This window comes from Phalacrocorax aristotelis, chromosome Z (assembly GCF_949628215.1).
Source record: "Phalacrocorax aristotelis chromosome Z, bGulAri2.1, whole genome shotgun sequence".
NCBI classification, from domain to species: domain Eukaryota; kingdom Metazoa; phylum Chordata; class Aves; order Suliformes; family Phalacrocoracidae; genus Phalacrocorax; species Phalacrocorax aristotelis.
In genome coordinates, this window is record NC_134311.1 from 76,187,549 (window position 1) to 76,214,517 (window position 26,969).

Below are 26,969 nucleotides of genomic sequence, written 5' to 3' on the forward strand. Positions count from 1 at the left end.
TTTCTTGTTCGGATTGGGGTTGTTTTTTGGGGGGTGGGGGAGGTGCTTTCCACTTTTTTTAAAAAGAAATAATCAGTTGCGTGTGTTTGTCAACAGTTCTGTAATAAAGGAGCAGCGTCTCCATTCTGAGTGTTGCAGGGCAAATTGTGGCTGGCAGCACAACTTGCACCCTCGTTTGGGCTGTAGCAGCCTCTTAGACCTTCATTATATATGCTGAGCCTGTTGTAAGAGGACCTGAACATCTTTAGTGTCTGCATTTCCCTTACTCCAAGAATTCCCAGTTTACACATCCTCCGCAGGATCCAACAGAGAAGAATCCAGCATCAACATCTGAAAGTTTTTTCCAGAGTGCAGTTCTGGATTTTAAGGGTTTCACCTGTGTTACTGATGTGAAAAGACTGACGTTCAGTTTCTGTTAGTAGGCGTATGTAGGGACAAAGGATTGGGAAGTAACAGGAGACAGAAGCTGTAGTTTGGGCTGAGATACTTGCTCTGTATGACTGGGATATCCAGGACTAAAACCCCCATAATCCAGAAGGAAGTCGTTTGTGACCTACTGTTCCACCTGGATACTTACAAGTCTATGGGGTCAGATGGGATCCACCCAAGGGTACTGAGGGAGCTGGCAGCCCTGGTTAGCAGCAGAGGCCCGAGTTGGCTGGAGGTTACCAAATATAACACCCATCTACAAGAAGGGCTGGAAGGAGTATCCAGGGAACTAAAGGCCTGCCAGCCTGACCTTGGTGCCAGGCAAGGTTATGGAGGACATCATCTTGAGTGCTGTCATGTTGCACGTACAGGACAGCCATGGGATCAGGCCCAGCCAGCATGGGTTTATGAAAGGCAGGTCCTGCCTGACCAGCCTGATCTCCTTCTACAACTAGGTGACCTGCTTAGTGGATGAGGGAAAGGCTGTGGATGTTGTCTACCTGGAATTTAGTAAAACCTTCGACACTGTCTCCCACAGCATCCTCCTAGAGAAGCTGGCAGCTCATGGCTTGGATGGGTGTACCCTTTGCTGGGTAAAAAACTGGCTGGATGGCCGAGCCCAGAGAGTTGTGGTGCATGGAGCTAAATCCAGTTGGTGGCCGGTCACAAGCGGTGTTCCCCAGGGCTCTGTATCAAGTCCAGTCTTGTTTAATATCTTTATCGATGATCTGGATGAGGGGATTAAGTGATCAAGTGCCCCCTCATTAAGTTTGCAGATGACACCAAGCTGAGCAGGAGTGTTGACCTGCTTGTGGGTAGGCAGGCTCTGCAGAGGGACCTGGACAGGCTGGATTGATGGGCCGAGGCCAGCTGTATGAGATTTAACTAAGCCAAGTGCCAGGTCCTGCCCATAGGTCATAACAACCCCAGGCAATGCTCCAGGCCTGGGGCAGAGGGGCTGGGAAGTGCCTGGTGGAGAAGGCCCTGGGGGTGCTGGCTGACAGCCGGCTGGGCATGAGCCAGCAGTGCCCAGGTGGCCAAGGAAGCCACCAGCCCCCGGGCTTGTGTCAGCACTGGTGTGGCCAGCAGGAGCTGGGCAGGGATGGGGCCCCTGTGCTCGGCACTGGGGAGGCCCCACCTCGAATGCTGGGCTCAGGTTTGGGCCCCTCAGGACAAGAAGGCCCTTGAGGGGCTGGAGCGTGTCCAGAGAAGGGCAAGGAAACTGGTGAAGAGTTTGGAGAGCACATCTTATGAGGAGAGGTTGAGGGAACTGGGATTGTTTAACCTGGAGCAGAAGAGGCTGAGAGGAGACATCAGCGCTCTGTATGTGAAAGGAGGCTGTAGTGAGGTGGGTGTTGGTCTTTTCTCCCAGGTAACTAGTGATAGACAGGAAACTACCTCAAGCTGTGTCAGGGGAGGTTTAGATTGGATATTAGGAAAAACTTCTTTACTGCAAGAGTGGTGAGGCATTGGAAGAGGCTGCCCAGAGAGGTGGTGGAGTCACCATCCCTAGGGTTGTTCAAAAGAACATGTAGATATGGCACTTCAGAACATGGTTTAAGAGGCTATATGGGGTGGTGTTGGGCTGGCAGTTGGATTTGATGGTCCTAGAGGTCTTTTCTAACCTTAATAATTATATGATTCTATGACTCTAACTCAGGTGTTTCGGGAAAATGTCTAGTCTTAGGATGAATTTGGGCTCTCTTTTCACCAGCTGTTAACATCTTGGCATATTTGCCAAGGATGTTGCCTATGAAAGGATAACAGCCAACTGGCTGTAAAGTAGGAAGCTCTTACCTCTTCTGTCAAGCCCTGTTTTTTGAACAAGTTTTCTAAAACTCTGTGAAATGTTATAAGGATCCTATAGGCAGCTAACAAATTTACTTAAGTTTTTTTTCTTTCTTATACTGCCATGTAGTTGATTACTGAGTTAAAAAAAGTGTTGGCATGAAGGGCAGAGGAGAGAACTGCAGATAGTATAGTGAGCAGCTCTGTCTGAATTTTTATCTCATCCCATTCCATATTCCCCCAAATTTACCTTTTCTTTGTTTTTTTTTTTAAATGAGGTTCTTAAGATGATCTTATGCTTCCAGTGCTTTTACTTTAAGCACCAAAACCCAGAAGACTTCATTGTGTAGAACAGAGCCAGCTCATAGCTGGCATCTAGCAATGATGCCTAGACCTTTGAAATCTGTTACAAACCTTTGTCACTTAAATAACCCCAGTAACCTGTAGTGCTCATAGCTTTTATCCTCTGAGTGGTTCAAGACCAAAAGGGACTCTGAAACTCTGGACTCCTGTGTCAATTCAAAGGGAAAACTACCAATGGAAGCTACCAATGACCTAGGAAGAGACTTAAGAGAATGTAGCTCTAAGAGTTAAGTATGTTTAATGTGAGATTTGCTTGTTTTAGGCAAGTAGAAAAAATTTTCATTAAAACCTGTGGTGTCTGTTCCTGGCACCAAAGCAACTTGACTGCCAGATTTCTTAGCCAGGTCTGAAACAAAATGGTAGCATAAATTTTCTTTCTTTTAATCTGTTTTAATTTTCCTGATTCGAGTCCCTTTCCCAAGGAAAGTGAAGCAGAACATAGAATTATAGAATGTCCTGAGTTGGAAGGGAACAGCTGAAACAAGTTAGACACTGAAGGTTTCTGCCCAAACAGTTTATTTAAAAGGTTTGTGTTATAAAGAGTTAAAACTTATATTGGAATGTGTTAGGTAGTGCTAGTTCCAGGTAATAACGACATGTCAAGAGTTTTTGGTGGAATTATGCTTTTCTAGAGAGATTTTTTTCTTGAGCAGTATTTACTTTGTAAAATATGGCTATGAAGCAGTCCTCCTCTGTAGTTAAAATACTTTGTACTCCTTGCAATTGTCAGCTTATATATATTCAGCAGCTTGCTAATAAACAAGTTTTGCTGCTAAGAATTCATTTTTCTATCATTTATGAAGCTTCTGGTGCCCTTAGCAAAGCAATATTTCAGATTTTGAAGTCAGTCACGTACTTTGCCTCTGAAAGGGGACTGGATCTCTTTACAGAGGAAGAGAAGTTTCAGTTTATGTTGAACAGCTTGAAAATTATCCTTTCAAAAGCAACTTACAGCTAATTTCCTGCAAGGGCAAAATGTTGTTCTCCAAAAGATTCGCGAGTACTTCCAACACCATGTTAAAACTGAAAACTATGCTCTGTCCTGTCTTTTTTAATGGTTATAAATGACATTTGTACTTTCTAAATATAGCATGTCTACCACTGTTACGGCAGCTGAACTGAGCAACTGCAGGCTGAGTCTGTTTAAATCACTTATATTTAACTTGTTATGGCAAAAGCCCTTGCAGCAACTTGAAAAATAATTTCTTGTAATTGTGAAGACTTCAGCTGTTGGAATGCTAATTTATATAATACCACTGCATCACTGATACCCTTTTTAATAAAAATAACCTTTGAATCAATACTCTAGCATATGTTTTTCCTACTAGAGGTAAAAATGGCATTAAATCTTACAATATATGAAATCACAGTTTGTATTTGATGTGTCTCTGGATCAATTTTCTGACAATTTTTAGAAAATTATAACAAATCTATACTGGTCTGTTCAGTTTTGGCAGTTTGAGGCAATTTGAGGTTAAACTTTCACTGCTAATATCAGGTATCTGTTTTTAAGATAAGTATGCTCAACTAAAGTGTTATGAATGCATCTCCTCTGAAGCATTACCAGTTCATGATAAGATAATAATGTGTTCTTAAATGAAGTTGTTTACAAAATGTCTTTTGTACAGTGTACAAAGTGTTTTACTTAATTTGCTCTTCTGCTTAGGTATTCCAACTTGATCTTGAACTTATTTTCTCTCATGGTGGATGCCAACATTCCAGATATTGCTCTTGAACCTGACAAGACTGTCAAAAAGGTAACTGGAAAGTGTTCCTTTTCTTTCAGTAACCCAAGTCATCATGTAATGAAATTCTGAGTCACTTGTGTTGACTTATCTGTAACTGATCTGAAAATACTTGCTCCTGTTTCATAAGTTTTGAACAATTTCTGGAATAATTGAAGTTAAAAATAGAATATACTTTTGAGATCACTTGGCATACATGCCCATAAATACAGAATTGCTCTTCATCTTCCATGCAGCAGAGCACAGTTTGCTCTATCACTCTGTTCCAAGAGGGTTTTTAGCATTGTGCTAAGAACAGTGATCCCACCTTATGAAAGTTTTTGTAAGTTACTTTATCATGAAAGATTGTTCCATCTAATCTAGAATCCATAGTCACGGGTGTATGCAGGAATTATGAGGACCATATAAAACCGGTCTACTAGTAGATAAAAAAACCAGTCTGCTGAAGATGTAAAACTAGTGGACTGGTATATCTTCATCACCAATAAATTTTTGTTTGTTGTGAAAACAAACTCATGTCCCATAATTCTGACTTTGATTCAGGCTGGTACAAAGGGACATTCTTCTCCATTTGATGTTTCAACATCAGTTGACATCAAAATACTGGACAAATGCTGATGTAGATTTCATTACACTTACATTTTAGGCAAATGTTGGCTTTTTGTATAACCTGATTTATGGTGAAGGGAGCTCTGTTTTAATTCCACAAAAGACTTTGTGGAGCCTGTGTATCCAGTGGAAATCTGTTCAGTGTAATTTTTATTTGAGCAGTGCATTTTCTCTGAAATAGGCTGTTCTTCAGTGTTTTCAATAAACCGTGAAAGCAGAGGTTCAGAATCTTGAATATTTCATGTTCTAGAACAATTCCCTTAAAAAAAAAAAAACCAAAACTCAGTTGTGACTCCAGCCATTTCTTTCCTTTTGCCTTCAAGAATTTGAGCGTTTCTGTTCAGAGTTGTTTGGTTTCAAATTGATACAAAGAGTTCATGTAGCTATTCAGTTTCATTTCCAGGAAGGCTGGCCTAGCCAGAAGTGCTGTATTTTGTGGTAAAGATGACAGCCCTCCCTCCACTAGGTTGTTTTGCTGAGAAACTGGCAGATAATTCTTTTTCCATATCAATATTTGAACCTCACCTCTGTCCCTAAATGCCCTGCAAAGACTGAATAGTTTACTTATGTAGAACATGGGAGAGAAAGGCTTAAAGTAGAAAACCAAAACAGTTCAGTACCTACCAAGTTTCAATGGAGTGACTACATCAATGGACATGGGAAGAACTGTGGATGTTGCCTTTCTGGACTTCTCTAAGGCCTTTGGCGCTGTCCCCCACAGCATCCTTCTCTCTAAACTGGAGAGATAAGGATTTGATGGGTGGACTATTTGGTTGGAAGGGAACTTATAAGAAAGATGGGGACAAAGTTCTTAGCAGGGCTTGTAGCAATAGAGCAAGGGTTGATGGCTTTAAACTAAAAGGGTGGATTCAGACTAGTTACTAGGAAGACCTTTTTTACCATAAGAGCGGTGAAACTCTGGCCCAGGTTACCCAGAGAGGTTGTTGATGCCCCATCCCTGGAAACGTTCAAGGTTAGGCTGGACTGGGACCGTGAGTAGCCTGGTCTAGTTGAAGATGTCCTTGATCATTGCTGTGGGGTTGGACTAGATGACCTTGAAAGGTCCCTTCCAACCCAAACTAGTCTTTGATTCTATGATTCTGAGTTGTAGGTAATGGTAACTACATTTTGGTAGAGACACCTTCTTTTGGAGGAAGAGGCCTTCTGAACAGAAGGTTTTTTGCGCACAGAGAAGGACTTTTGGGCGATGTGATGGTTGAAGGCCATCTTGGGCATAGCGATCATGAAATGATAGAGTTCTCGGTTCTCAGAGAAGTAAGGATGGGGATCAGCAGAACTGACTTTGGCTTTTTTAGGGGCCTGGTTGACAGACTCCCTTGTAAGGTAATCCTGAAGGGCAAAGGAGCCCAGGAAGGCTGGGCATTCTTCAAGAAGGAGATCTTAAAGGTGCAGGTGCAGGAGCAGGTTGTCCCCATGTTTCAAAAGATGAGGTGGTGGGGAAGACAACCCGTCTGGTTGAACAGAGAGCTTTGGCTGGAAGTCAGGGTAAAAAGTTTTTTAAAAAAACAAACAAACAAACAAAAAAAAAAAAAAAGAGAGAGAGTTTATGACCTCTGGAAGAACGGGCAGGCAAGTCAGGAAGACTACAAAGGTGTAGCGAGGTTATGCAGGCATGAAATTAGAAGGGCCAAAGCCCAGCTAAATGTCCATCTGGCTACTGCCATAAAAGACAATAAAATGTCTATATAAATACATTAGCAATAAAAAAAGGGCTAAGGAGAATCTCCATCCTTTGTTAGATGTGGGTGGAAACATAGTGACAAAGGAAAAGGCTGAGGTACTTAATGCCTTCTTTACCTCAGTCTTTAATAGTCAGACCAGTTGTTCTCTGGGTACCCCGTCCCCTGAGATGGAACAGGGATGGGGATCAGAAGGAAGCCCCCATAATCCAAGGAGAAATGGTTAGCAACCTGCCGCACTGCCTGGACACTCACAAGTCTATGGTTCAGATGGGATTCAGCTGGCAGAAGTGCTTATCAAGCCACTTTCCATCACTTATCAGCAGTCCTGGCTAACCGGGAGGTCCAAGTTGGCTTGAGGTTAGCAAATGTGACATCCATCTACAAGAAGGGCCGGAAGGAGGATCTGGGGATCTATAGGCCTCTTGGCCTGACCTTGTTGCTGGGCAAGGTTATGGAGGACATTATCTTGATGCCCATCACACAGCACATACAGGACAACCAGGGGATTAGTCCCAGCCAGCATGGGTTTATGAAAGGCAGGTCCTGCTTGACCAAACTGATCTCCTTCTGTGACAAGGTGACAACTTTATGGATGAGAGAAGAGCTCTGAATGTTATCTACTTAAACTTCAGTAAAGCTTTTGACACCATTTCCCACGGCATTCTCCTAGAGAAGCTGGCTGCTCATGGCTCAGATTGGATATTAGGAAAAATTTCTTTACTGAAAGGCTTGTAAAAGCACTGGCACAGGCTACCCAGGAGAGTGGTTGAGTCATCATCCCTGGAGGTATTTTAAAAGACACGTAGATGTGGTGCTTAGGGACACGGTTTAGTGGTGGACTTGGCAGTGCTGGGTTTGTGGTTAGTCCTGATGGTCTTAACGATCTTTTCCAACCTAAATGATCCGATGATTCTAACAGTATGCTTTCAATACATATATATGAATTTCATCTTTATAAAGATGACATTTGGTTCTTGCCACCTGTTGGGAAAATGGGAAGAGGTACTTTTTTTTTTTTTTTTTTTTCCCCAAAGTCTACAAATACAAGCAAAATAAATCCTGGGAGGATTGGAAGTATGTTTCTACAGGGAGTGCAAGGGCTAATTTTGGCAAGTTTGTTATTGACTCAAATAGCCATCACGAGATGAAACTGATGGTTTCGTTTAATTCCAGAAATGCTCATTCTTACATGTTTGCAACAAGTTTGATACTTGATGCATATTTTAATCTTACTCATCTCAGTCCAGAGTTCACTGTTGCTTGACACGATAGTGATCATTCTTGTCTTGAATGCTCTTCTCTGAGCTCTGACTTTTTTATCAAACTGAGTCTCCCAGTGTTCGCTGCCAATTAACATGCACCGTCCTTGTTTCTTATTAGTATCTTGGCATCAATTTTGTGTTGGTAAACTCTGTAGAAGCATTGTCCAAGGGTATATTGCTTTCTGTAATTAATGGTAATAGGATACCAGATTCTGTAAAATATTTGTAAAGTATTGTTTTAATGTAGCAATATTTGCATATTTCAGACACTTCTTACTCTCTAAATTTCCCATATAATTTTACTGAAATAATGAATTAGGTACAGAATTGAAAGCCAACAAGTCTTTTCTACAGCTCTAAGTATGTTACAGTTCACTGATGTACAGTAGTTAAAAATCAAGATTATGTAAAGCAGGATTGTATTGTATCCAGTTGGAGATGGAAGCAAGATCTAAAAGGAAGTTGTAAGAGCTATGGATTAATTAGATCACTGTGGTTACTTCTAAATTACCTTACGAAGTATAAATAATAGTGCCTTCTTTGCATGAAAAGAACATAAACTTAGTTGTTTTATGATAGATTGCTATTAAATCAAACGCAGCAATTAGTTATTGGGATACTGAGCTCTGACAATGCTGCAGCTTTGTGAACCGTGGCTTCTACCTTCACGGTAGGTTCAAGTATGTCTATTCACAAAGGCTTTGGAATGTGAAGAACTAGAACTGAACGAGTAAGGCAAGTATTTCTGGTGGGGTATGCAAATCACACTCACATTTTCAAATATTTTGAGAGGAAAAGATTTTACGTTCCCAGGTTCTGTAAGTTCATTTACAGTGTGCTTGTTCCTTTAAAAAACAAAACCCACACAATAAGGTTTTATCAGGAAGATAACCAAATTGTTTAGGTTGTTCATTAATATTTTCTTTGTAATTTGTAGACTTTTCAGCCTTCTCCCAAGGACTGTTGTTTTAAATAAACTGTCATTTTTTTCTGACAGCTCAGTTGTTTCTAACTTCTGTTAACTGTTCAGGTTTAGTCTTTTTGGTTCAAAAATTGTGCTTTGAATATACTCCTGGAATTTGTGCAAAAATAAGACATCATAATGGGATCTCTAAAGAGTAGGTGAACAGAGGACCCTTCCATAAAGCAGTTGTTGACATTATGATCTACTGGATGCATACAACCATGTCCAAAGCTGCTATGACAGTAATTGTTTTCTTTAGTTCTCAATTTTTTTTGGTTTTACTTTTTTTGCTTTGAAAAAGCATTTAGCAAATCAGCTGTAAATGAACTAGGATCAGAATCATCATAACACATTACAGAATGTTGAATAGGTCATTTATTTTTTTTTAAATGCTCAGAAAACTTGTTTTGGGTATTAACACTCATGAGACTCTCTCAAATCAGTTTTAAGCTTTGTTAGTACTAATAAAAAAAGGAACAAGGTGCCTTGCATTTCTTGGGCTGAGTGGCAAGTTTGTTCAGTCATTTAACAAGATAATACTGTACCTTGTTGTAAGAAAATTGAATAAATGCCTTCAGCATCTCAATTGATTTTTTTTTTTTCTTAAAGCTTTAAACAAAAAATCCATATATATTTCAACAGACTCAAATTAGCTAAAGATCCATTTTGGACTGACCTGTAAAATTAAATTACCTTTGATGTGTGAGTCAAGTCAATAGCCATTTCAACCATGATATCGCTTTCATGGAAGGCAGAGGTGAATGTTTCTGTATCTAAGAAGGTATCCTCATTAATAGTGTAGGTGGAAGTTCATAGCCAGTATTTTCCTTATTGGTGCTGTAGTAAATACTCATTCTCTGTTTTGTAGAGGCCTCATTTTTGCTTTAGGGGTCCAGTGACCCAGTGACGTGCTGGCCTCACAGAGATGACTAGGTGGGTTACCTTTATCTAAATCTGGTGATAGATCAGAATACTAGTTTATGATTAAACTACAGGGAAAATTATATAGGAGGGAAAAAATAGAACTTTCCTGGTTTTAAACAAAGGGATGTTTACTGAAGGGAGTATGATACTCTCTTGGTGAACAATTCGTTTGGCGTAGACATCTTTCATATTGGAATGTTTTTCATAGGTGCAGCTATACTGCTGCAACCAATAAGGCATGAATTATTGTAAAGATTATTTCTAAAGAGAGAACTTTAATGGTCACAGTTTTGATTCCTCAAAGCATTGTGATGTTAGATGGTAGCTCAAGTTCCAGTGTAATCTTTAGCTTCACAAAGCGACATAATGCATCCTCCTCACCTCTGATAGGCATGGAGGTGCTCTGTGTTGCAGGAGATATCTGCCCACTGGTGAAAAATACAGCAAAAATATGCTAGCAAGTAAAGCCACCTTTAGAAATATTTTTGGTGTTCCCCTCTTCTAAATTTTCAGGGAGTGAACTACTGAGTTTTCAGAGACAGAATGAGGGTTTAATTTTTGTAAGCATATACATATTCTAAATAAAAATAAAATTTGCGTATATTGTGTGATAATGATGGCTAGAGTAGAATAAATTGAAATAGACTAAAGAATAGTACTGTCATTTTGTATGGCTTGATTTCTTGTCCTCTCTTGTCACTTGATGTGATATATATGTGTATTATAACAGAATGCTCACTAGTTAGACTGAGAAGATAGTTGGAAGTCAGTAATCCTTGGACTTTCTTATGTTCAGAAGATCAGGAAACAAAGTAAGGTCATGAAAGACGTGTCCTCTTCACATCTACACCATTATGGAACGTGTCCTCTTCAATGAGGCATTGGATGACTTGAATTGCGATTTTTAAAAAAAAAAAAAAAAAAAAAAATTTAAGAATTTCAGGCTGGTATGTTAAATGAAACTTATCAAAAATATCATCTACCTTCTAGCCACAGTGTTAGATCCCAAGGAGCTAACTACCAGAATTAATTGTATTATCAAGCTTAAAATCTAACTGCAAGCATATTGTCCAGGTGTCATTACTGTCCAATAGTTGCGAAGTGTCTTGGGAGAAATATGTACCAATTCAAGGCAAAGTTGAAACAGCAGCTTGTGTCATGTACAACTTTCTGTAAGAATAAGTGTAGATTATACCTGTTTGACACGGTTTATGGCACATGATGGTGTGAGCAGAGCTGGGTGCTTGGTTCCTGTCAACTGTGAAGGTACTTTCACATTTTTCTTGTTCAAAAGAGAACAAGCACTACACAAACTGACTTGATTTATCAAAGAAGGATGACAATGTGGGTATTTTCTTTCTGTTAGTGTGAAAAGAACCAGAAACTCCCAATGACTTCATTGACCAATGCAGATTTAGAGCATACCAAAATTTGACAGTACTTTCTTATTTGCTTTGCGTAACACTTGTTTTCATAAATTAAATCAGTGCTGACCTTAATGATGTGTTCTCACACCTAAAATTTGACTGAAAATTAGCTAGTTTTATTTGGCCTGAAAACAAAAAAAAGCTCTTTGAAGTTTCACAAATTTTTTTTTAGCCAGCTATCTGTTTTCAGCATGTATATCCAATATTACTACCTAAATTGCCTACTACCTTTCTATTGTAAGAAAAGCTTACTTTTGTGACTCTCCTCCCTCACTCCAGCTTTGATCACTGCTTTTCACCATAGAAAAACCCAGAAAACAGTGATTACCAACCACACAGAATTGTCCCCATCCTCAAAACCATAGGAACCCTCTTGAAATTGGTATTTTGTTTAACAGTAAAACATTTGTCAATTTTTGACCAAGAAAACATAGCTGCAGAGCTTGAAATTAGTTATCTTTTTGATCCTTTCTTCTCCTTTTGTCCTCTCCATACTATTTATAAAGAAAACTGTCAGTCTGGTGTGCTTTGCCTCATAGTTCATGGCAACATCTCCTACTGCCACCATCTGATTTAGGCTTTTCTGAAAACCCACTGTTTCTCAAAAATGTCACAAAATGAAATTAAATTGAAAAGTAGTGGAAGATTGTCCTCAACTTGCCTCTCCCTCTACTGTGGCCTCTGGGGTAATAGCCTTTAAATTTTCCACTCTTCACTCTTTTCCACTTCTCAGCTTTCAGGAAAAGGGCTGGGCTGAAATCTTTTTATGTTGACTTGACAATGTGCAACTGATAATAAAATGAAGATTTCACACACTCACTTTTTTTTTTTCCCCCTGCCAGTGCTATTTCCTTTTTTATTTCCAGCACAGCTGCAACACTAATTGCTAATTGTTGGGCTTTTAAAATTATCCACTGCTATAAATTTAAGTAGTAATGACTAAAATCTGGAGTCAATTATATAGCTAGCTTTGCGTAAGGAAGAGGTAGACCATCACTCTTCACGTGTAGCTGATGTGTTCAGCATTGTCACCTCCTAACAAAAAAAAGCTTTTGATTTTCCTATAGGACAGCCAGATGGTTTCTATCTGTCCTTCATAGCAATTCTGACCTTTAAATTAGAAAACATCAGGGACCAGTGATTCATTGGTGCACAGAGAACTCAGCAGGCGTTAGAGGACGGTGTCCTGATTGACAGAGCTGTGTTTCGGATGCTCGTTGATAAAAGATGGTGCTGCAAAGATGCTGCAACTGTTGCATTTACACGCGAGGTTATTGTGAACACCACAAGTACCTGGCTTCCAGCAAGCAGTAGGTAACTGCTGTTTGTACAAGTAGCCCTGTTTAGTTTTGATAGCACCTTTGGGTATACACAGGAAAAGGCTAGATTCAAACCATGCAGCAGAGTGGAGAATTTTCTTCTTACGGAGTGTAACACTGAGTTACTGTGTGTTTCTAAGTCTGTGCAAACATTGACCAGGGCTCATTCCCCCCTTGATATACTATTCTTTTTGTTAAAAGTTTGGAAACTAGCAAGAAGAGGGAGCAGACATCTTTTCTTCCTTTTACATTAAACATGTAAAAGTAAAATTATTCTTGTTCTACAGGTAGAAAAGCTGAAGCAGAGATACAATGCAACTTGAGATACTGAAAGAGTTTCTGAGCTAGCTTTTTTCTAAGAATGAGCTAACTTTGCCAGTTTCTTCATCTGGTTTGTAATGAAACTCCCTGTGCTCTTTCACCTTCCTCTGTCCTTTCCAGGAGTCAATGGACACCTGAGAGTTGAGTTCACAAATTATTGAAAAGGAAAGGACTTGTCATTGGGTGCTTGACTGGCCTTTTTAGGCAGTGGTTATGTCTCCCTTTTCACCTGACTGAAAATGCAAGCATTTGTTAGGAATGTTTCCTAGCTCCACCTTTTGAGATTTATTAATGCCAAGAAGTTGTTTACTTTTATCGGAGAAATAAACTCAAGTTTTCCTTGGTCAGAGTCTGTTTGTTTCAGTATTAATATTTGCTTGCTGCTCTGGGGAGTCTTATTCTTTACAAAAGTGACACATTGACATGGAGCTTATGTTGCATAGGCAGATGTTCATCTTTCTGCCCATTTGGGTAATGACACTGCAGCTGCACACCCATCTTTTCTGTTTCTAGGCTGTTGATTTTGCATGTATATTAATTCATTTTGAAATTTAAAAAAAAAAGCCTCAAAATCACTACATGAACCGAGTGTGAGAATGTTCTGTGCTCCTGTTGCTTTGTAACATGCAGTCTATTTGAGTGGAAGTTTTTGGCCAATATGATGAAATTCTGAGCTGGAACAGTGTCATCTTTGTGTACTGCAGCAGCTGAAACCCTTAATTTCATGGAAGTTCAATTTAGAGATGTTCACTAACATCTTTACTGGCTTCTATTAAAAAAAACATTTAGAGAAGCCTACACAGGCTTGTTTAGAAACTGCAGTTTGTTCAAACCAAAGCTGTGAAAACGAAAGCTATTGTCGGAATAGTTTTCAGCTAAAATTGTTCATGCAAATGAAGTATGTAAATAGTTTGTACAGTGAGTTGTTTCGACTGCAAGCAACAGGGAAAACAGGAGAGTCTTTTGCTGAAAAAGATCAAATGTGTTAAGGGTTAAGCCAAGAACTTAATGCCAATTTCTACTACATGAACACTGAAAGGTGACTGATGGTAACAATTATAAGGCAAAATATAAAAAATATTAATGAAAACCCCCACTAAATATTATTGTTTTCTTTTTTGGCTATCAATTTATTTTCATCTGAGGTTTTAGTAGTTAGGGTGCTTACATCCAACACATATTATGACACAGTGAAACAGGACACTGAAGTTTCTCTTTAAGTAGCTGACTTTGCAATGAGCAATCCCATATAGGAGTGATAAAACTATGTAGCTAGTAGTCATAGAAAAGACAGGCATTGCTGCTTAATGTAGCTGGTAGAATAAATATTAGAGCAGCCAGCACTCTTCAGAATGGCTGACTTGCAAATAGTCTGAAAAGTAAATAGAACTGAGAAAGGGTTCTCATATGCGATGTTACCTCAATGTATCACTACCTTCCTCAGTAATTATGAGAAGCACAGGTGCACACATGTTCATGATGTATGGATTTGGATACTGTCCTGAAGTTTATAAAAACTTCCTCAGAATTTATAAAAAGTCCAAATTAACCTTGAGCCTTAAGTACCTAATCCATTTTAGGTAATGTTTTAGCAGTGAGAAGATTCTTGGTGGTAAAAAAGGAAAATTCCTGATTTTAATACAAAGATAATTATGGCCTATACTGTAAAGTAGGTAAAACTTGAGGAGGACAACAACAAAAAACCCCACAAACAAACCAACAAAACAAAAAACCCATTCTTTGGTGAGAGGGAAAGGGCAATCTTGTGGTTGAGGAGCAAAAAGCATAAGTGAAAGTCTTGGATCTTTGCCATGGAGTGCACATACCTGCACTAGCACTATTCCCAGCTTAGGTTTGTGTGTGATTTCTCAATCCTAAGCCTGTCACACTTCTAAGAATACAAAATACCAAAAGGGAGATGGATAAACCTGGAGCTTCAGTCAACTGAATGAAGACACAGGCCTGCCATTATCTTAGACCTTTAACTGCAATTTTTAGTATGATGTTTAGGGTTTTCTTGAGTATTTCTTCTTCTCTTTATTGCCATTTAGATTTTTATACTGCATGCAGCTCTGTGGGCCAGACTGGAAGTTTTCTATGAAAACAGCTTCATACGACCTGTTTGATACCATTTTGAAAACAGTAGTCTTTTTAGTTCTTCTTGAAGATGCTTCAAGCAAAAATGAAGTGGAAGTTTACCAGCAATTAATACTGCCCATTAGTCCTGTAGATATTATGCGCTTTCCTGCTCAGTTAACTTTACATCTTCGCTTTTTCCAGTGAGATGCCGCATCAGGTGTAAATATACATAAAGTATATACATAAAGGTGTAAATATACATAAAGTTTACAGGTTTAGAAATTTTATCTCTTTAAAACAGTTTTTCTTTGGTGTTTAGCTAGGGTTTTCTTTGGTGGGAAATATCAGTGTTTTCCATTAAATAGTTTAATTTCTACTGCTGTCTTATTTCTCATGATGTTCTGCTTCCCCATAACAACACTTGGGGTATGGGACTTCCTTTACTTACACCAGAGTTTAAGATGTGGGATTGTAGTTAGCGTTCGCTTTGATCAGGCTATGTTATCATAGGATAAACAGGTGGATAAAGTGACCACTTGGTTTTGAGTTGAGGTGTTTGGTTTGGTTTTGGCAGGTAGAGGAAGAAAGGGAGTTAATTCTAATTTTGAGTGGGGTCTCACAGGGTGTTTGTGTTCAGGTTTTTTGGGAGGTTTTAGTGGTTTTGTTTGTTTAGCTTTTTCAGCAAAAGTTTACTCAAAACTGATGCCTGTTTTTGTTATTTCACCCTCCACTCTCCCCTGTCTTAGTGCCTCAATCCTTACGTTTAAACTATTCTAGAAAGCATAATAATGTATCTGCAAACTGTGGCCAGGCTATAAATGAGTAATTGCAGCTTTAGACCATATTAAAAAATGTGCTGTATAAGTTCATCTTTGCATTAAAAAAGGAAGATCCGTCAGTTAATGCTTTAATCTGCAATCTCTCCATATACTGAGAAATTCATTGCATGGGGCAGCAGTAATGAAATGTGTGAAGGCCTTTGGTATATGTCAGTTACAGCAAAACAAACACACACCACCAAAACCCCACTGTATCTGTTACTGTATTGTTTTTGCACACTGATGAAAGGTGAGGGAGCTAGTAAGTACCCAGTTCCTCCTCTTGTGTGCTTTTCTGTTGAGTCTGTTTCAGCTGTAGTTGATAAACTGTCATTTAGATGGGATAACCGTGGTGCAAAGTAGTGTTGCTTGAAAGTTCCCATCCTCTGTGTGATTCTGCAGCAATTGATGATCGGCTTTTTTTCTGTTCTCATCAGTTCAGCTCCAAGTAATTTACACTTAAATGCTTCTCCCTTCACTCTCACCCCCTGTATATTCCTCTGAATTGCCCCTTGTGGTTTATCTTTATGGCCTCTTCCCATTTTGATTTTCCTTTGAAAACTAAGCTCTGTCGTAACTGACAGTAGCTTTCTTACAGGATACTTCAAATTTAACCGAATTATAATAAAATTTCTAGTCATGCAGATTTGTGTAACTATGGATTCCTGCTCTTCTATGCTTTATTACTAAGCTATCCACTGTGCGGGGATATAGGAAGTGGACACCTTGGAACCTTGACGTTGAATGTCAGTATATTCATGGACTCTATTTCTTTATCCAGCCTTTTCATCCTTAAACATTCAAATTCTGTTGTTGAGACCTGATGTTCAAAAGCAATGTGTGTGTATACTGTGGGGTTTAAAGCTTCCCTTTCTAGAAACAAAACAGAAGTTTAACCAGATTGATCAATTTTATTTCTTTTCTCTTTGATAAATACTAATGCCTAAACTAACAAGATGCACTTAATTTAAATGCCAAAGTGAGAACTCTTAAGTAATTCAGGTGGGACATTTTTGATGCCTTCATGGCAGCCATTTTTCTTCAGTGTGCAGAATTAGTGTATTCATCAGTATATGACCCTCCCCAAATTCAGTGTTTTCTTTTTTTTACACCATGCAGAAGTGTGTGCCTAACTGCACCTGCTCTGTGAGAAACTACTGGCTTTCAGAATACATGGTTTGCTTTGGAACTCAGAGACTTGAAATAAGAATTACTATTGGTTTTGTTATAAGAACCATAAGTCAATGTATATTAATCTTGTTGCTGCTGTTGCATCTCAAGAGGTAATTTGTCATCTTGCCATATTTCTTCTTGGCTAGGTTGCAGTCAGTTTTAATTGCAGTGCTGAAAAACTTTCCCGCATAGATCTAGTACTCGGCAGCATTTGATCCTGCTGTTAATTGCAAACAGATTTTGAGGTCTAACTGGGTAAATTTCTTTCCACATATATCAGTGTGCCATTCTGTTCCTGGAGAAGGTGGGAAGTAGATTTAAATAGTCAATAATTTCTTAGAATGAAGCTGCAACTTAACATCGCTATCTATAAGACTTTCTGAGAAGTTCTCCTACGAACAAATTAGAATATCGCTGAAGTGCGTGATTACTAGACTTGTGTAGAAGACCATTACAGTAATACCTTTTTTTTTTTTTGAAACTGCAGTTAGCAATTCTCATTACATCACCTTTTCTGTAAGCATGTAAATAGATCTAATAGAAGTCTGTGGTCTAATTTGCGGAAGTATTTAAGCTTTTGCGTAATTGCGAACATCTAAATAGTCCATTAAATTCAGTTGGATTCTACTGTGTGCTTCATTGGCTGTCAGACTTCTAATATGTCTTCAGGAGATAATAAATTTGTGTCTCATCATGTTTGTTATGAAGATAAAAGTTAGAAGATATTTCAGGCTAATATTATATAAGTCTTTCCCTGGTACTTGGTTCCTTGAGAGTTTGAACTTCTTTGGCTTAATGTATTCTTTCAACTTCTTACCCTCAAAAAGAAGTTTGTTGAGAAGTTGAGGAAAAACTCACTTTATGCTTGCTTCAGACGTATCAGCCACAGAATTACAGCAGTATTTGGAGTGAAGCAGCATTACCTTTTCATATGGTTTTTATCGTACCACTGAAGGGAACTATTCTTGAACACGTTGCCTTTGAAAAGAATGCAGAGTAATACTAAAATGAAATCTCTGAGTATCTTCCTGTCGTTAAGAGGGTGGTTCCATATGCAGTATCCTTGGTGCATAGGAAAAATACAAAAAGGGAAGAGAAGGTAGTTATCTCACAAATATTACCTTATCGTTGAAATAATTTGGCTCATATATTTGTCATCACATTAAAAAAATGTGAACGTGTGGAAAATATTCAGGAAAGGCTTAATTCTGTCTTACAGTCAGTTTCCTTAGCCATACCTAGGAGAAGGTTAAGAAGCAACTTATATCATTTGATATTTGCCTGCATGAGAAGGATTTCTGATGGACAGTTTTTAATGTAAAAAGTTTTAATGAGCTCAACTGTTTGAGATTGAAATTGGACAAATTCAGATAACAAATAAGTCACACTTGTTAAATAGGGCAATTAATCATTTAAACAATTTACCTGGTATGTGATACGTTCTGTCTCAGTATAAACTCCATAAAATAGATTCCCTCAGATAAACTAGAAGTTACGTGCTTGATGCAAAAATTGTTTGATACAATTTTACCTAGCTCATTATGCACCAGACTGAAATAGATTAATATGGTGGTCTCCACAAGAGCTCACATCATTTGACGTTTACCTTTATGAGAATAAAGCATGTGATTATGTGGCAGCGGTTACTGTGTAAGTAATGTGAATTTGCTGGGCAATTTTAATATTGTGATCAGCACTACATTGCAAGGTAACCAGTAGTTTTAAACTTTGGGGATAGGATTGATTAGAATGCTGGGATCTTACACTCCTTATTTCTGAGAGCTCATGGACTCACTAGGAGGTCTTAAACAGCACAAATGGTTTCCCAAATTGAGCACCTAAAGTTAGCATTGTTATCCAAAAATATGTGGTGAGTTGTGTTTTTTTTTAAGAAAGAATCTGAACAATTGCCATTCCTATATTCAGACCTCGCTGCATAGCCAGCACTTCAGAAAACTTAGAAAATATTTTGATATATGTAGCGCTTCGTCAGATCCATCCATCAGATTGTTCGAGCTCATCCAAAATGCTTATTTATGCATCTGTGTCTCATAAATGTTGTGAGGGATAAGGCATGTCTTCAAAATTTACTTGGCTCCTGTAAAGCAAAATATTTTTCTTTTTTTTTTTTCTTCCACCCTGCTAAAGATCTGCTTAAGGTCTTGCCGGTTCTATGTACAGAGATTTTATGAGTATTGCTAAAGGAATGTCTGTGGTAACCGTGCTTGTGAGATGTTGCCATCTGGAGCAGTCCTGAACGATTGCCATGGAATTAGCTGGAATTCATAGAAAGGCATCCACTGTACCTTTGTAAATATTCATGGGTTAAGGCTTTGCCAAGGCTGAAATAGGAAAGTAGAGATGTTATTGCTCTATTCTTAATTATAGTGCTTTCAGCTTTTAATTCATATACAAATTGGAAGTACTAAGCAAAATGCATTATTGGTACAACAGTTAAAATACGTTGCTGTCAAAAGAAAAAAAATCAGTGTAAGGGGTAGCATTGTCTCCAACCAACTGAATGGGGATGGTAGAAATGATCGAAGTTAATGAAATTCTCACCTGCCGTATAAAGGTCGGTTTTAACAGGGTTGGTTGGCTTGCCCCTTCCTTTGATTCTGTATTCTTGACTTAGTTGTGTTACAGTTCCTGAAAGACAGTTTTATTTGAAAGTAAGCTTAAAATAAGTGAGTGTTTAGATACTTTAAAAATTTGTTAGGATCATCCAGACTGTTCCAACTTTGTATTTAATATGCAAAGCTGTGTATTTTTTTTCAAGTGGCATTTCATTCCTGTTTAGTAAGTGTTGAGTATTTTATCTTCTTCTCATAGCATTTTAGTTCTGTTTAAACTCTTACGTCCAGGCACTTCTCTTTGACTTTCTGGCCTTGAACTTTGAAATTACTAGTTGGGGGAATGAAGTGCAGGGGGCTGTTTCTAGCTTACTGAAATACTCATTTTTATGAAACAGTTACAAATAGGCATTGTATGTAACGTTGTAAACTTCCAGTTATCCGCTGTAACTATAAGTAAAAGAGAGATTCTCTGCTAAACTTTCATACTGAAATAATTGTCTGCTACTGTATAGTTCAGATAGAATACTGTATGCTTTAACTGTTAAGTTGAATTAAATTGTCATCTCCACCCCTATTCCAGGTGCAGGACAAATTTCGTTTGGACCTGTCTGATGAAGAAGCTGTCCATTATATGCAGAGTCTAATTGATGAAAGTGTCCATGCCCTCTTTGCAGCTGTGGTGGAGCAGATACACAAGTTTGCACAGGTGAGATACCTTCTCAGTTGGGGATATCTTGTGAAAGCTATCTAAGGTGAGAGGTTGTGAGCAGTAAGTTCAAGACTTAACTTCCTTGTTTATGATCATTTAGTTCATTTTCCAACAAGTTAAAAGTGTGTTCTTGCTGCCAGGACTGAAAAGCAAGCTCTTAGTGTCCTAGAAAATTCTTTAAAGCACTTTAGCAAACATGCTAAGTGGGATGTAGCTGGTTGTATCACCAAGGGGAAGAACTGCCAACTGGAAAGCTGGAGTTCGGGAAGGATCCAGAACTTCCTTAGCTTTCATTCCCAGAGTAAATCAGTGAGGATAAACTTCCTTTCTTTCCTACCTTTGCTAGACTTCCTGAACTGTGCATTGCAGCTAGTTATTTGAATCATTAACAGACAGAGCAGCTGGCACAGCAGGGTGTGCAGAAGGGGCCAGGAACTCTGCTCATAATTGGCATCCACATCCTCTGCAGTGTTGACAGCATACCACAGAACATGGTCCCCAGCAGCTACCTGAGCAGCTGTCCCCTATGTGAGAGGCCCCAGCACAGATGGAGTTCCTGAGGGAGAATGCAGTTTTTCAGATCGGGGGCTGTAGGGATGGCTGAGACCTCTTTCTGGGGCAATGGGAGTTGGGGTCCCTGCTTGCAGCAGGTGTGCAGCAGTGGGTTGTCTACATCACCAAGTAAAGGAGCTGTGGGAGGAGGTCAGCAAACTGCACAGTATCGGTGCTGCCAAGAATGAGATTGACCAGATCTTCCCCAGAACCTTGGAGGTAGGAGAGCCTGAACCTCCAGCTGCATTGAAGGAGGAGCAAGAATGCATTGTGCTCATTGTGTTAGGAGATAAAAGCTTCCAGTATGGTGATGGCTGGAACCATGCAACTTCTGGTATTAGGAGGGATGGCTTCTGTACCTGCAGAATAGATTCAAGGTGATGGAGAGCACTCAGCATGGATTTACAAAAGGGTACTCATGCCAGACCAGCCTGATAGCTGCCTAAGGTTAAATTGCTAGTTCAGTGGACTGGCTGAGAGCTGTAGGTATTCTTTACCTCGACTTTCACAAGGCTTTGACTCTGTCTTCCGTAATACCCTCATAAACAAACCAGTGTAATACAGACTAGAGAAATGGATACTGGCATGGATTGGAAACTGGCCAGTGTGCTGGGATTAGAAGGTTGTGATCAGTGTCACAAACTCCAACTGGAGGCCAGTTGCTAATGGTGTACTCCAAAGGCTGATACTGAGGCCAAAATTGTTTTAGCGTCTCTGTTAATGGCCTGGATGATGGGGCGAACTGCACCCTCAGTAAGTTTGCAGACAATGCCAAACTGGGAGGGGTAGCTGATACACCAGAATTGTTTGCTGCCATTCACAGGGACGTTGACAGGCTGGGGAAATGACCATACCTGATGAAGTTCACCAGAGGGAAATGCCAAGTACTGCATCTGGTGCAGACTAACCCCATGCACAAGCATGGGCAAGGAGGGCACGTGGCGAGGTGGGAAGCAGCTTTTCAGAGAAACCTGTGAAGGTTCTGGTGGACGAGTTGCACATGACGCAGCAGCGTGATCTTGTGGCGAAGAAGGGCGACCAGCTTAGCTGACCACATTAGGCAGTGTTGCTGGCAGGTGGGGGGAGGTTGATCCTTCCCTTCTGCTGAGTGCTGTGTGAGATGCATGTGGAGTGCAGTGTCCTTTTTGGGCTGCCTGGTATAGGAGAGACATGGGCATGCTGGAGCGAGTCCAGCAAAGGGCTGCAAAGGTAATTAAGCACTTGGAGCAACTGTCATACAAGAAGGTGAGAGGGCTGGGACTGTTCAGCCTGGAGAAGAGAAGGCTCAGGGGGGTCTCTTCAATGCATGTAAATACTTGATGGAAAGGAGTAAAGAAGATGGAGTCAGACTGTTGTCAGTGGTACCCAGTGGCAGGACAAGAGACAGTGGTCACAAACTGAAAGACAGGAAACTTCATCTAAACATCAAGAACGGTTTTTTTTACTGTGAGAGTAACCAGACACTGGGACAGGTTTCCCAGAAAGGCAGCAATCCCCATCTGTGGAGATACTTAAAATCCAACAGCACAGTGTCCTGAGCAACTGGTTGTTTTTTATCCTGCTTGAGCAGCAGGGTTGGACTAAATGATCTCCAGAGGTCCCATCCACCCTCACGTACTATCTGGTTCTTGCTAATGGTGTTGGGTGGTGATAGATTATTGTCTTCGCTATTTTTATTAAAATTTACCCTTGCTGTACTATGCAGAATGAGATGTTTAACCACATGTATGTGTGCTGTCTTACTAAAAGCCACAGTAAGACCAGAAAATGTTTAATTCTCATGTTGAGTAAAACTGTATTCACAAAAGCATTTCTTCTTTGAATTTACAATGTTTTTTTCCTTAGAGCCATCTGACATATTTAGTTTGTGTTTATCAGGGACTTAAGATATTACACTGTTTCCCTTAAGTATTAGACTCCTGACAAGAAATGTAATTGAGAGGAAAAATGAAACTGATCTGAAAAGCCAGTCAGTATCCCAGGTTTTTTTTTTATTGATTCTTTCTTCAAAAGACTGATCAAATTCTGCCAGAAACTAGGGAGAACTATTCTTATGGCTATCCATTTTGCTAAAGGTATTCCAACTAACTCATTGTTTCCTGCAAACCTAATTTTTATTTTGAAGAATTGCACTATAATGCAGGGTAAGAAGCAAAAATGTCATTTCCATCTGCATGTATATTTAATAAAGGTGATCTCTTACATGATGCGAAAAACAGGAGTGTCATATGAAAATGTCGCAAAATTTGTTGTCATTCATTATGGATTACTTTGATCATAGGATGGAGGATGGTGATTTCATAAGACAAAGTGAAAAACACCTAGCATCTACCTTGGGCATTCAAAAAAAAAAAAGAAAAAGCCATTAAAAGATTCAAGATTAAAATTTTAAGTGCCTCCAATATGTGTGTAGACCTTTCAATCACATACTGACAGTCACTTTTTTTTAAGACATGTTTTTTTACTTCATTGGTTTTAGGTGACTGCCAGACTCTCCCAGATAATTTTTATTGCATTTGTGAAGCTATATTAGTAAGTCAGAGTTTACAGGTTCAATTTAGGTGACCTTTTCTTTTTCCATTCAGACTTGTTCTTGCTTGACCTTTCTTCAGCACTTACAACTGCTTTTAAAATCACAGGGCATATTTGTTCAAAATATTTAAAAGTACCCAAGGATTTGAACCCCGGGCTTCTGGCTCCCAGGATTGGTGTTCTAAGCAACGGGCTGATACATACAGCAGGAGGCACAGATTGCATCTTCCATTCCTATTTTGGGAGTTAAAAAGCAAGCCCCCCATGTGCATTGCACTCTGGGTACCAGATAAGCAGATGTGACAGCCACTAATGGAGGACTGCTCCCGTTGTCTCACTTCAGGGTTTGTACCTCTCTGGCTGGCTGATGATGGGTTCCAGCGTGGAGACTTTTGGGCTGTTTTTCCTGAGGCCCTGAGCTCTCCTCATGCACTGCTGCAGCTTGCTACATATGTGCTTTATCTTTCCTTTCTGCTTTTGGGATTGGCTAGCTGCCTAAAATGAAAACAGTCACGTGTTACTCTGTAAGTGTTTAAGGCATCTCTTGGCTCCATGTGATGTAAGATTGATTCTTCCTCTAGTTTTGGAGTTGAGAGTAGTGCTTTCATTCATGGTGTGTAAATAATTACACTTGCAGGCTTCCCCCTGCAAGAATACTGGACGCTTTTAAGTATGAGGAAGAGACAAAAAGAATAGTCACATATTAAGTAGCAGTTACAAGTCTTAGGAATCTGAGCTCTATTTATATATTAAAAAAAAAAAAACAACTTACCCAAAAAATCCCTGAAAATAAAATGTAATGAATATCTATTCTTTTTATACAAGTGACAATTTTTACTGATATTTAGTACTTCATTCGTCAAAAGCATTATCTTTCTTTTTTGTCTGAGGCAGTCTTAAGAATTTGCTGCTAGTCTTCACAGAGTCTGTAAATTGTTGAACAAATGAACAATTAATGCATCATTGAACTTGCTGTAAAGGGGTCATGCTGCACAATGGCCAGTTGAAGCTTTCAATGTGTTCATGTATAATGCTGCATTGAATTTCCAGTACCCTTGCTCTTAATAGTAATATGTATAAAGAAAAAAAAAACCTACACAGGTATTATGACACAGGCTTAAGCAGCAGATTTTGGCCTAATGCCACGCACTTTTTCGATGTAAATGCCCTTCAGCCTTATTTTCTTGTTTATCGATAGATACTTATTTTCTTACTACCTCCAAAATAGGCCAACAAGGAATCTGTGCTGTCTGCTGCAGCAGTTAAGAACTTTTTAATAAGGTTGGTTATTACAGTACCTGTTGTGTATCAGCTCTCTGTGTCACTCAGCGGTAAGTAAAGCTCTTGGATAAAGCAATCTAGATACTTTGGCTTCAGCTTGGTATTGTTCTATTGTAATAATACTGTAAATTGAGTTCAGCTCAAAGCTGTGTTATGAAGCCTTTAGTTTGTAATGCATCTCATCTATTAACAAATATTTTACAGACCTTTTTAAGTAGTACTTGTCTTAACAGTTATCAGAAAACTGTTGTCTCAAAAGTAAACAAATTTCATATTTAGAGTAAATTAATGGTGTTGTACAACAGTGATCAAGAGGAGAAAAAGTACCTACTAATTTTAGTTGATACTAATGAAGACTGGATAGCCATTTCTGTCTGGAGAGTCATTTTCATTTTAGCAGCATTATTTATTTCTGCAGAGGAAGGAAACAATCTCCAGTTGAAGTGACTAATTTCACATTTTATTTCCCTTATAAATTTATGGGTCAAGTAAGTTGCATTCAGGGCTCATGTTAAGCAGTGATTAAAAAAGTAAAAGCCTGGGGGATGAGAAGCATCCCACCTAAAAGGTAGCTGTACCGTTTGGGGTTGTACTAATGGTTGGCTGCTCTCTGTTCAGGAATAAACTCAAACTGAGCTGTAAGTGTTAAGTGGCTCTAGGATATCTCCAAGCTGTGGTCCCAGTGCCACTGCATCCCAGAATGCAACTGTAGTTCCTCTCCCTCAAGACAGGGCTTCTGTTTTCCTCCTGTTGGATGCCAAAATAAAATAGGGAACATCTACCAGCAGGGCTGTGTACGTTGGATTAAACCATTTGTCAAGGGGCAGATTTGGTTTCCATGCTGTTTGTTCTCCTGCAGGGTTGTGAAAACCGCCTGCCTTTAGGCATTTCACCATATTTTTAACAGCAGAGTTCAACTCCGGCATAAGTTCTGTTCTTTGAGAGCAAACCAAGTTGGATAAATGCTGTGCTGTGTGTTTTTGTTTCTTTTAGTACTGGAGAAAATAAGTCTTTTGCCTGCCTGCCTTGGAAACAAGTAAATGTTCAAGAAAGAAACTTTCTCAAGCCCTTGTGGACTTCACGCAACAATTTTGGAAGGCAAAAGCTATGGGTTTGGCAGTACGGAGAATTGAGAGCTCAAGAAGTAGAGAACCTTTTTGAGAGTCGATTCGCTGAAGGCTGTTCTGTCCTTGGGGCTTAGATGCTGTAACATTTCTTTCCAGCGAAAATATTTGAGCCTCAAGGTTTTGTAAGCAACTTACTCTCAAGCCAAAGATAACTGAAGGAGGGTGGATTTGATGGTAAATTCTTGTACCTGTTAATATATTTTCTTATTTAGCAAAAGAAATCGTTGCTGTGCTGAGCATGAATATGTATTAAGTTACAACAGCGAGGCTACAGTTCCTTGGTGCAGAAAAAAACACAAAATTATGGTCATCTCTTCCCACCAGCGTTGTTTTTTGAGTAAGTTTGAAATGTAATTTGTATGTCCTTTATTCCCCACCTTGGGCAATGTTATCATTTAGAAAGGAAAATAATTTCTTACCCGCTTACAATAATATCTTCAAGCGCTGATCAGTTAGCCAGCTGACAGCCGCCAGTTAAGCCATCCACTAACAGGCTCAGCAACTGGGACGCACAGTGAGCAGTTCAGTATTTCACACTTTAACTCGAAAGGTTTTCTGTATGGTGATAATATATTCTTCAATCTAATAAACTCTCTGTTCTTGCAGTCTTGAGGTGTTGTTTTGTCTTTTTAATCTTACCTGCCGAGACATGGCATGCTAGAGGATTATCTTAATAACTCTCAGCTTTTTGCAAGGATTTTCACTTCTCAGTTCACTTGATGCAGGAATAAGGCCACTCATAAAATGACTTTTGTGCCACATGTTGAGTTCATAATGAATCTGTTTTGAATGATCAGCACAATGTAATTAGCTCTTCATAAACGTGTGGATCTCTTCAAAGGTGCCCTTATACTACTGTATTTTTTTGATAGTAATTTAAGTCAAAGAAATCCTTCCCAATTATAAAGATAAGGAGGACTGATTTGAATCTGGATATGACTGGTATTTGTAAGTCAGTCTTTCTTTGTGCTTCTTTTGCTAGCAAACCCCAGAAGAGCTTTGATGGAGGAAAGTCCACTAGGGCTGTGATGGGCCCTTCGTTATTTCAGCATATTACCCAAATTTGCTAGTTAAGTACAACATTGATTCAGCCCTTCTTTTTCCCGTGCATGTATGGCTTAGAGGAACTGTATTACCCTAATTACTTAGTGCTTATGTTAGCTGGCAAAACATAATGCCCCAGAGGAGCCACAATAGTACCTCTTATCTTTAGTTTACTCTTTTTTTTGAGAAATAGCAATTATTTCTTCCTTACAGGTTTTTTTTTG

General features: G+C 39.2%; 1 protein-coding gene across 1 annotated transcript in view; it reads left to right on the forward strand.

The window, feature by feature from the left end:
* Positions 1-26,306, forward strand: part of PIK3C3 (phosphatidylinositol 3-kinase catalytic subunit type 3) — an 80,975-nt gene extending 54,669 nt beyond the window's left edge. The window contains exons 23-25 of the mRNA XM_075078209.1: positions 4,247-4,337; positions 20,081-20,206; positions 25,568-26,306. Coding sequence (XP_074934310.1) covers positions 4,247-4,337; positions 20,081-20,206; positions 25,568-25,582 — 232 coding nt within the window. The 3' untranslated portion in view covers positions 25,583-26,306. The remainder of the gene's footprint in view (positions 1-4,246; positions 4,338-20,080; positions 20,207-25,567) is intronic.
* Positions 26,307-26,969: the final 663 nt, after the last annotated feature.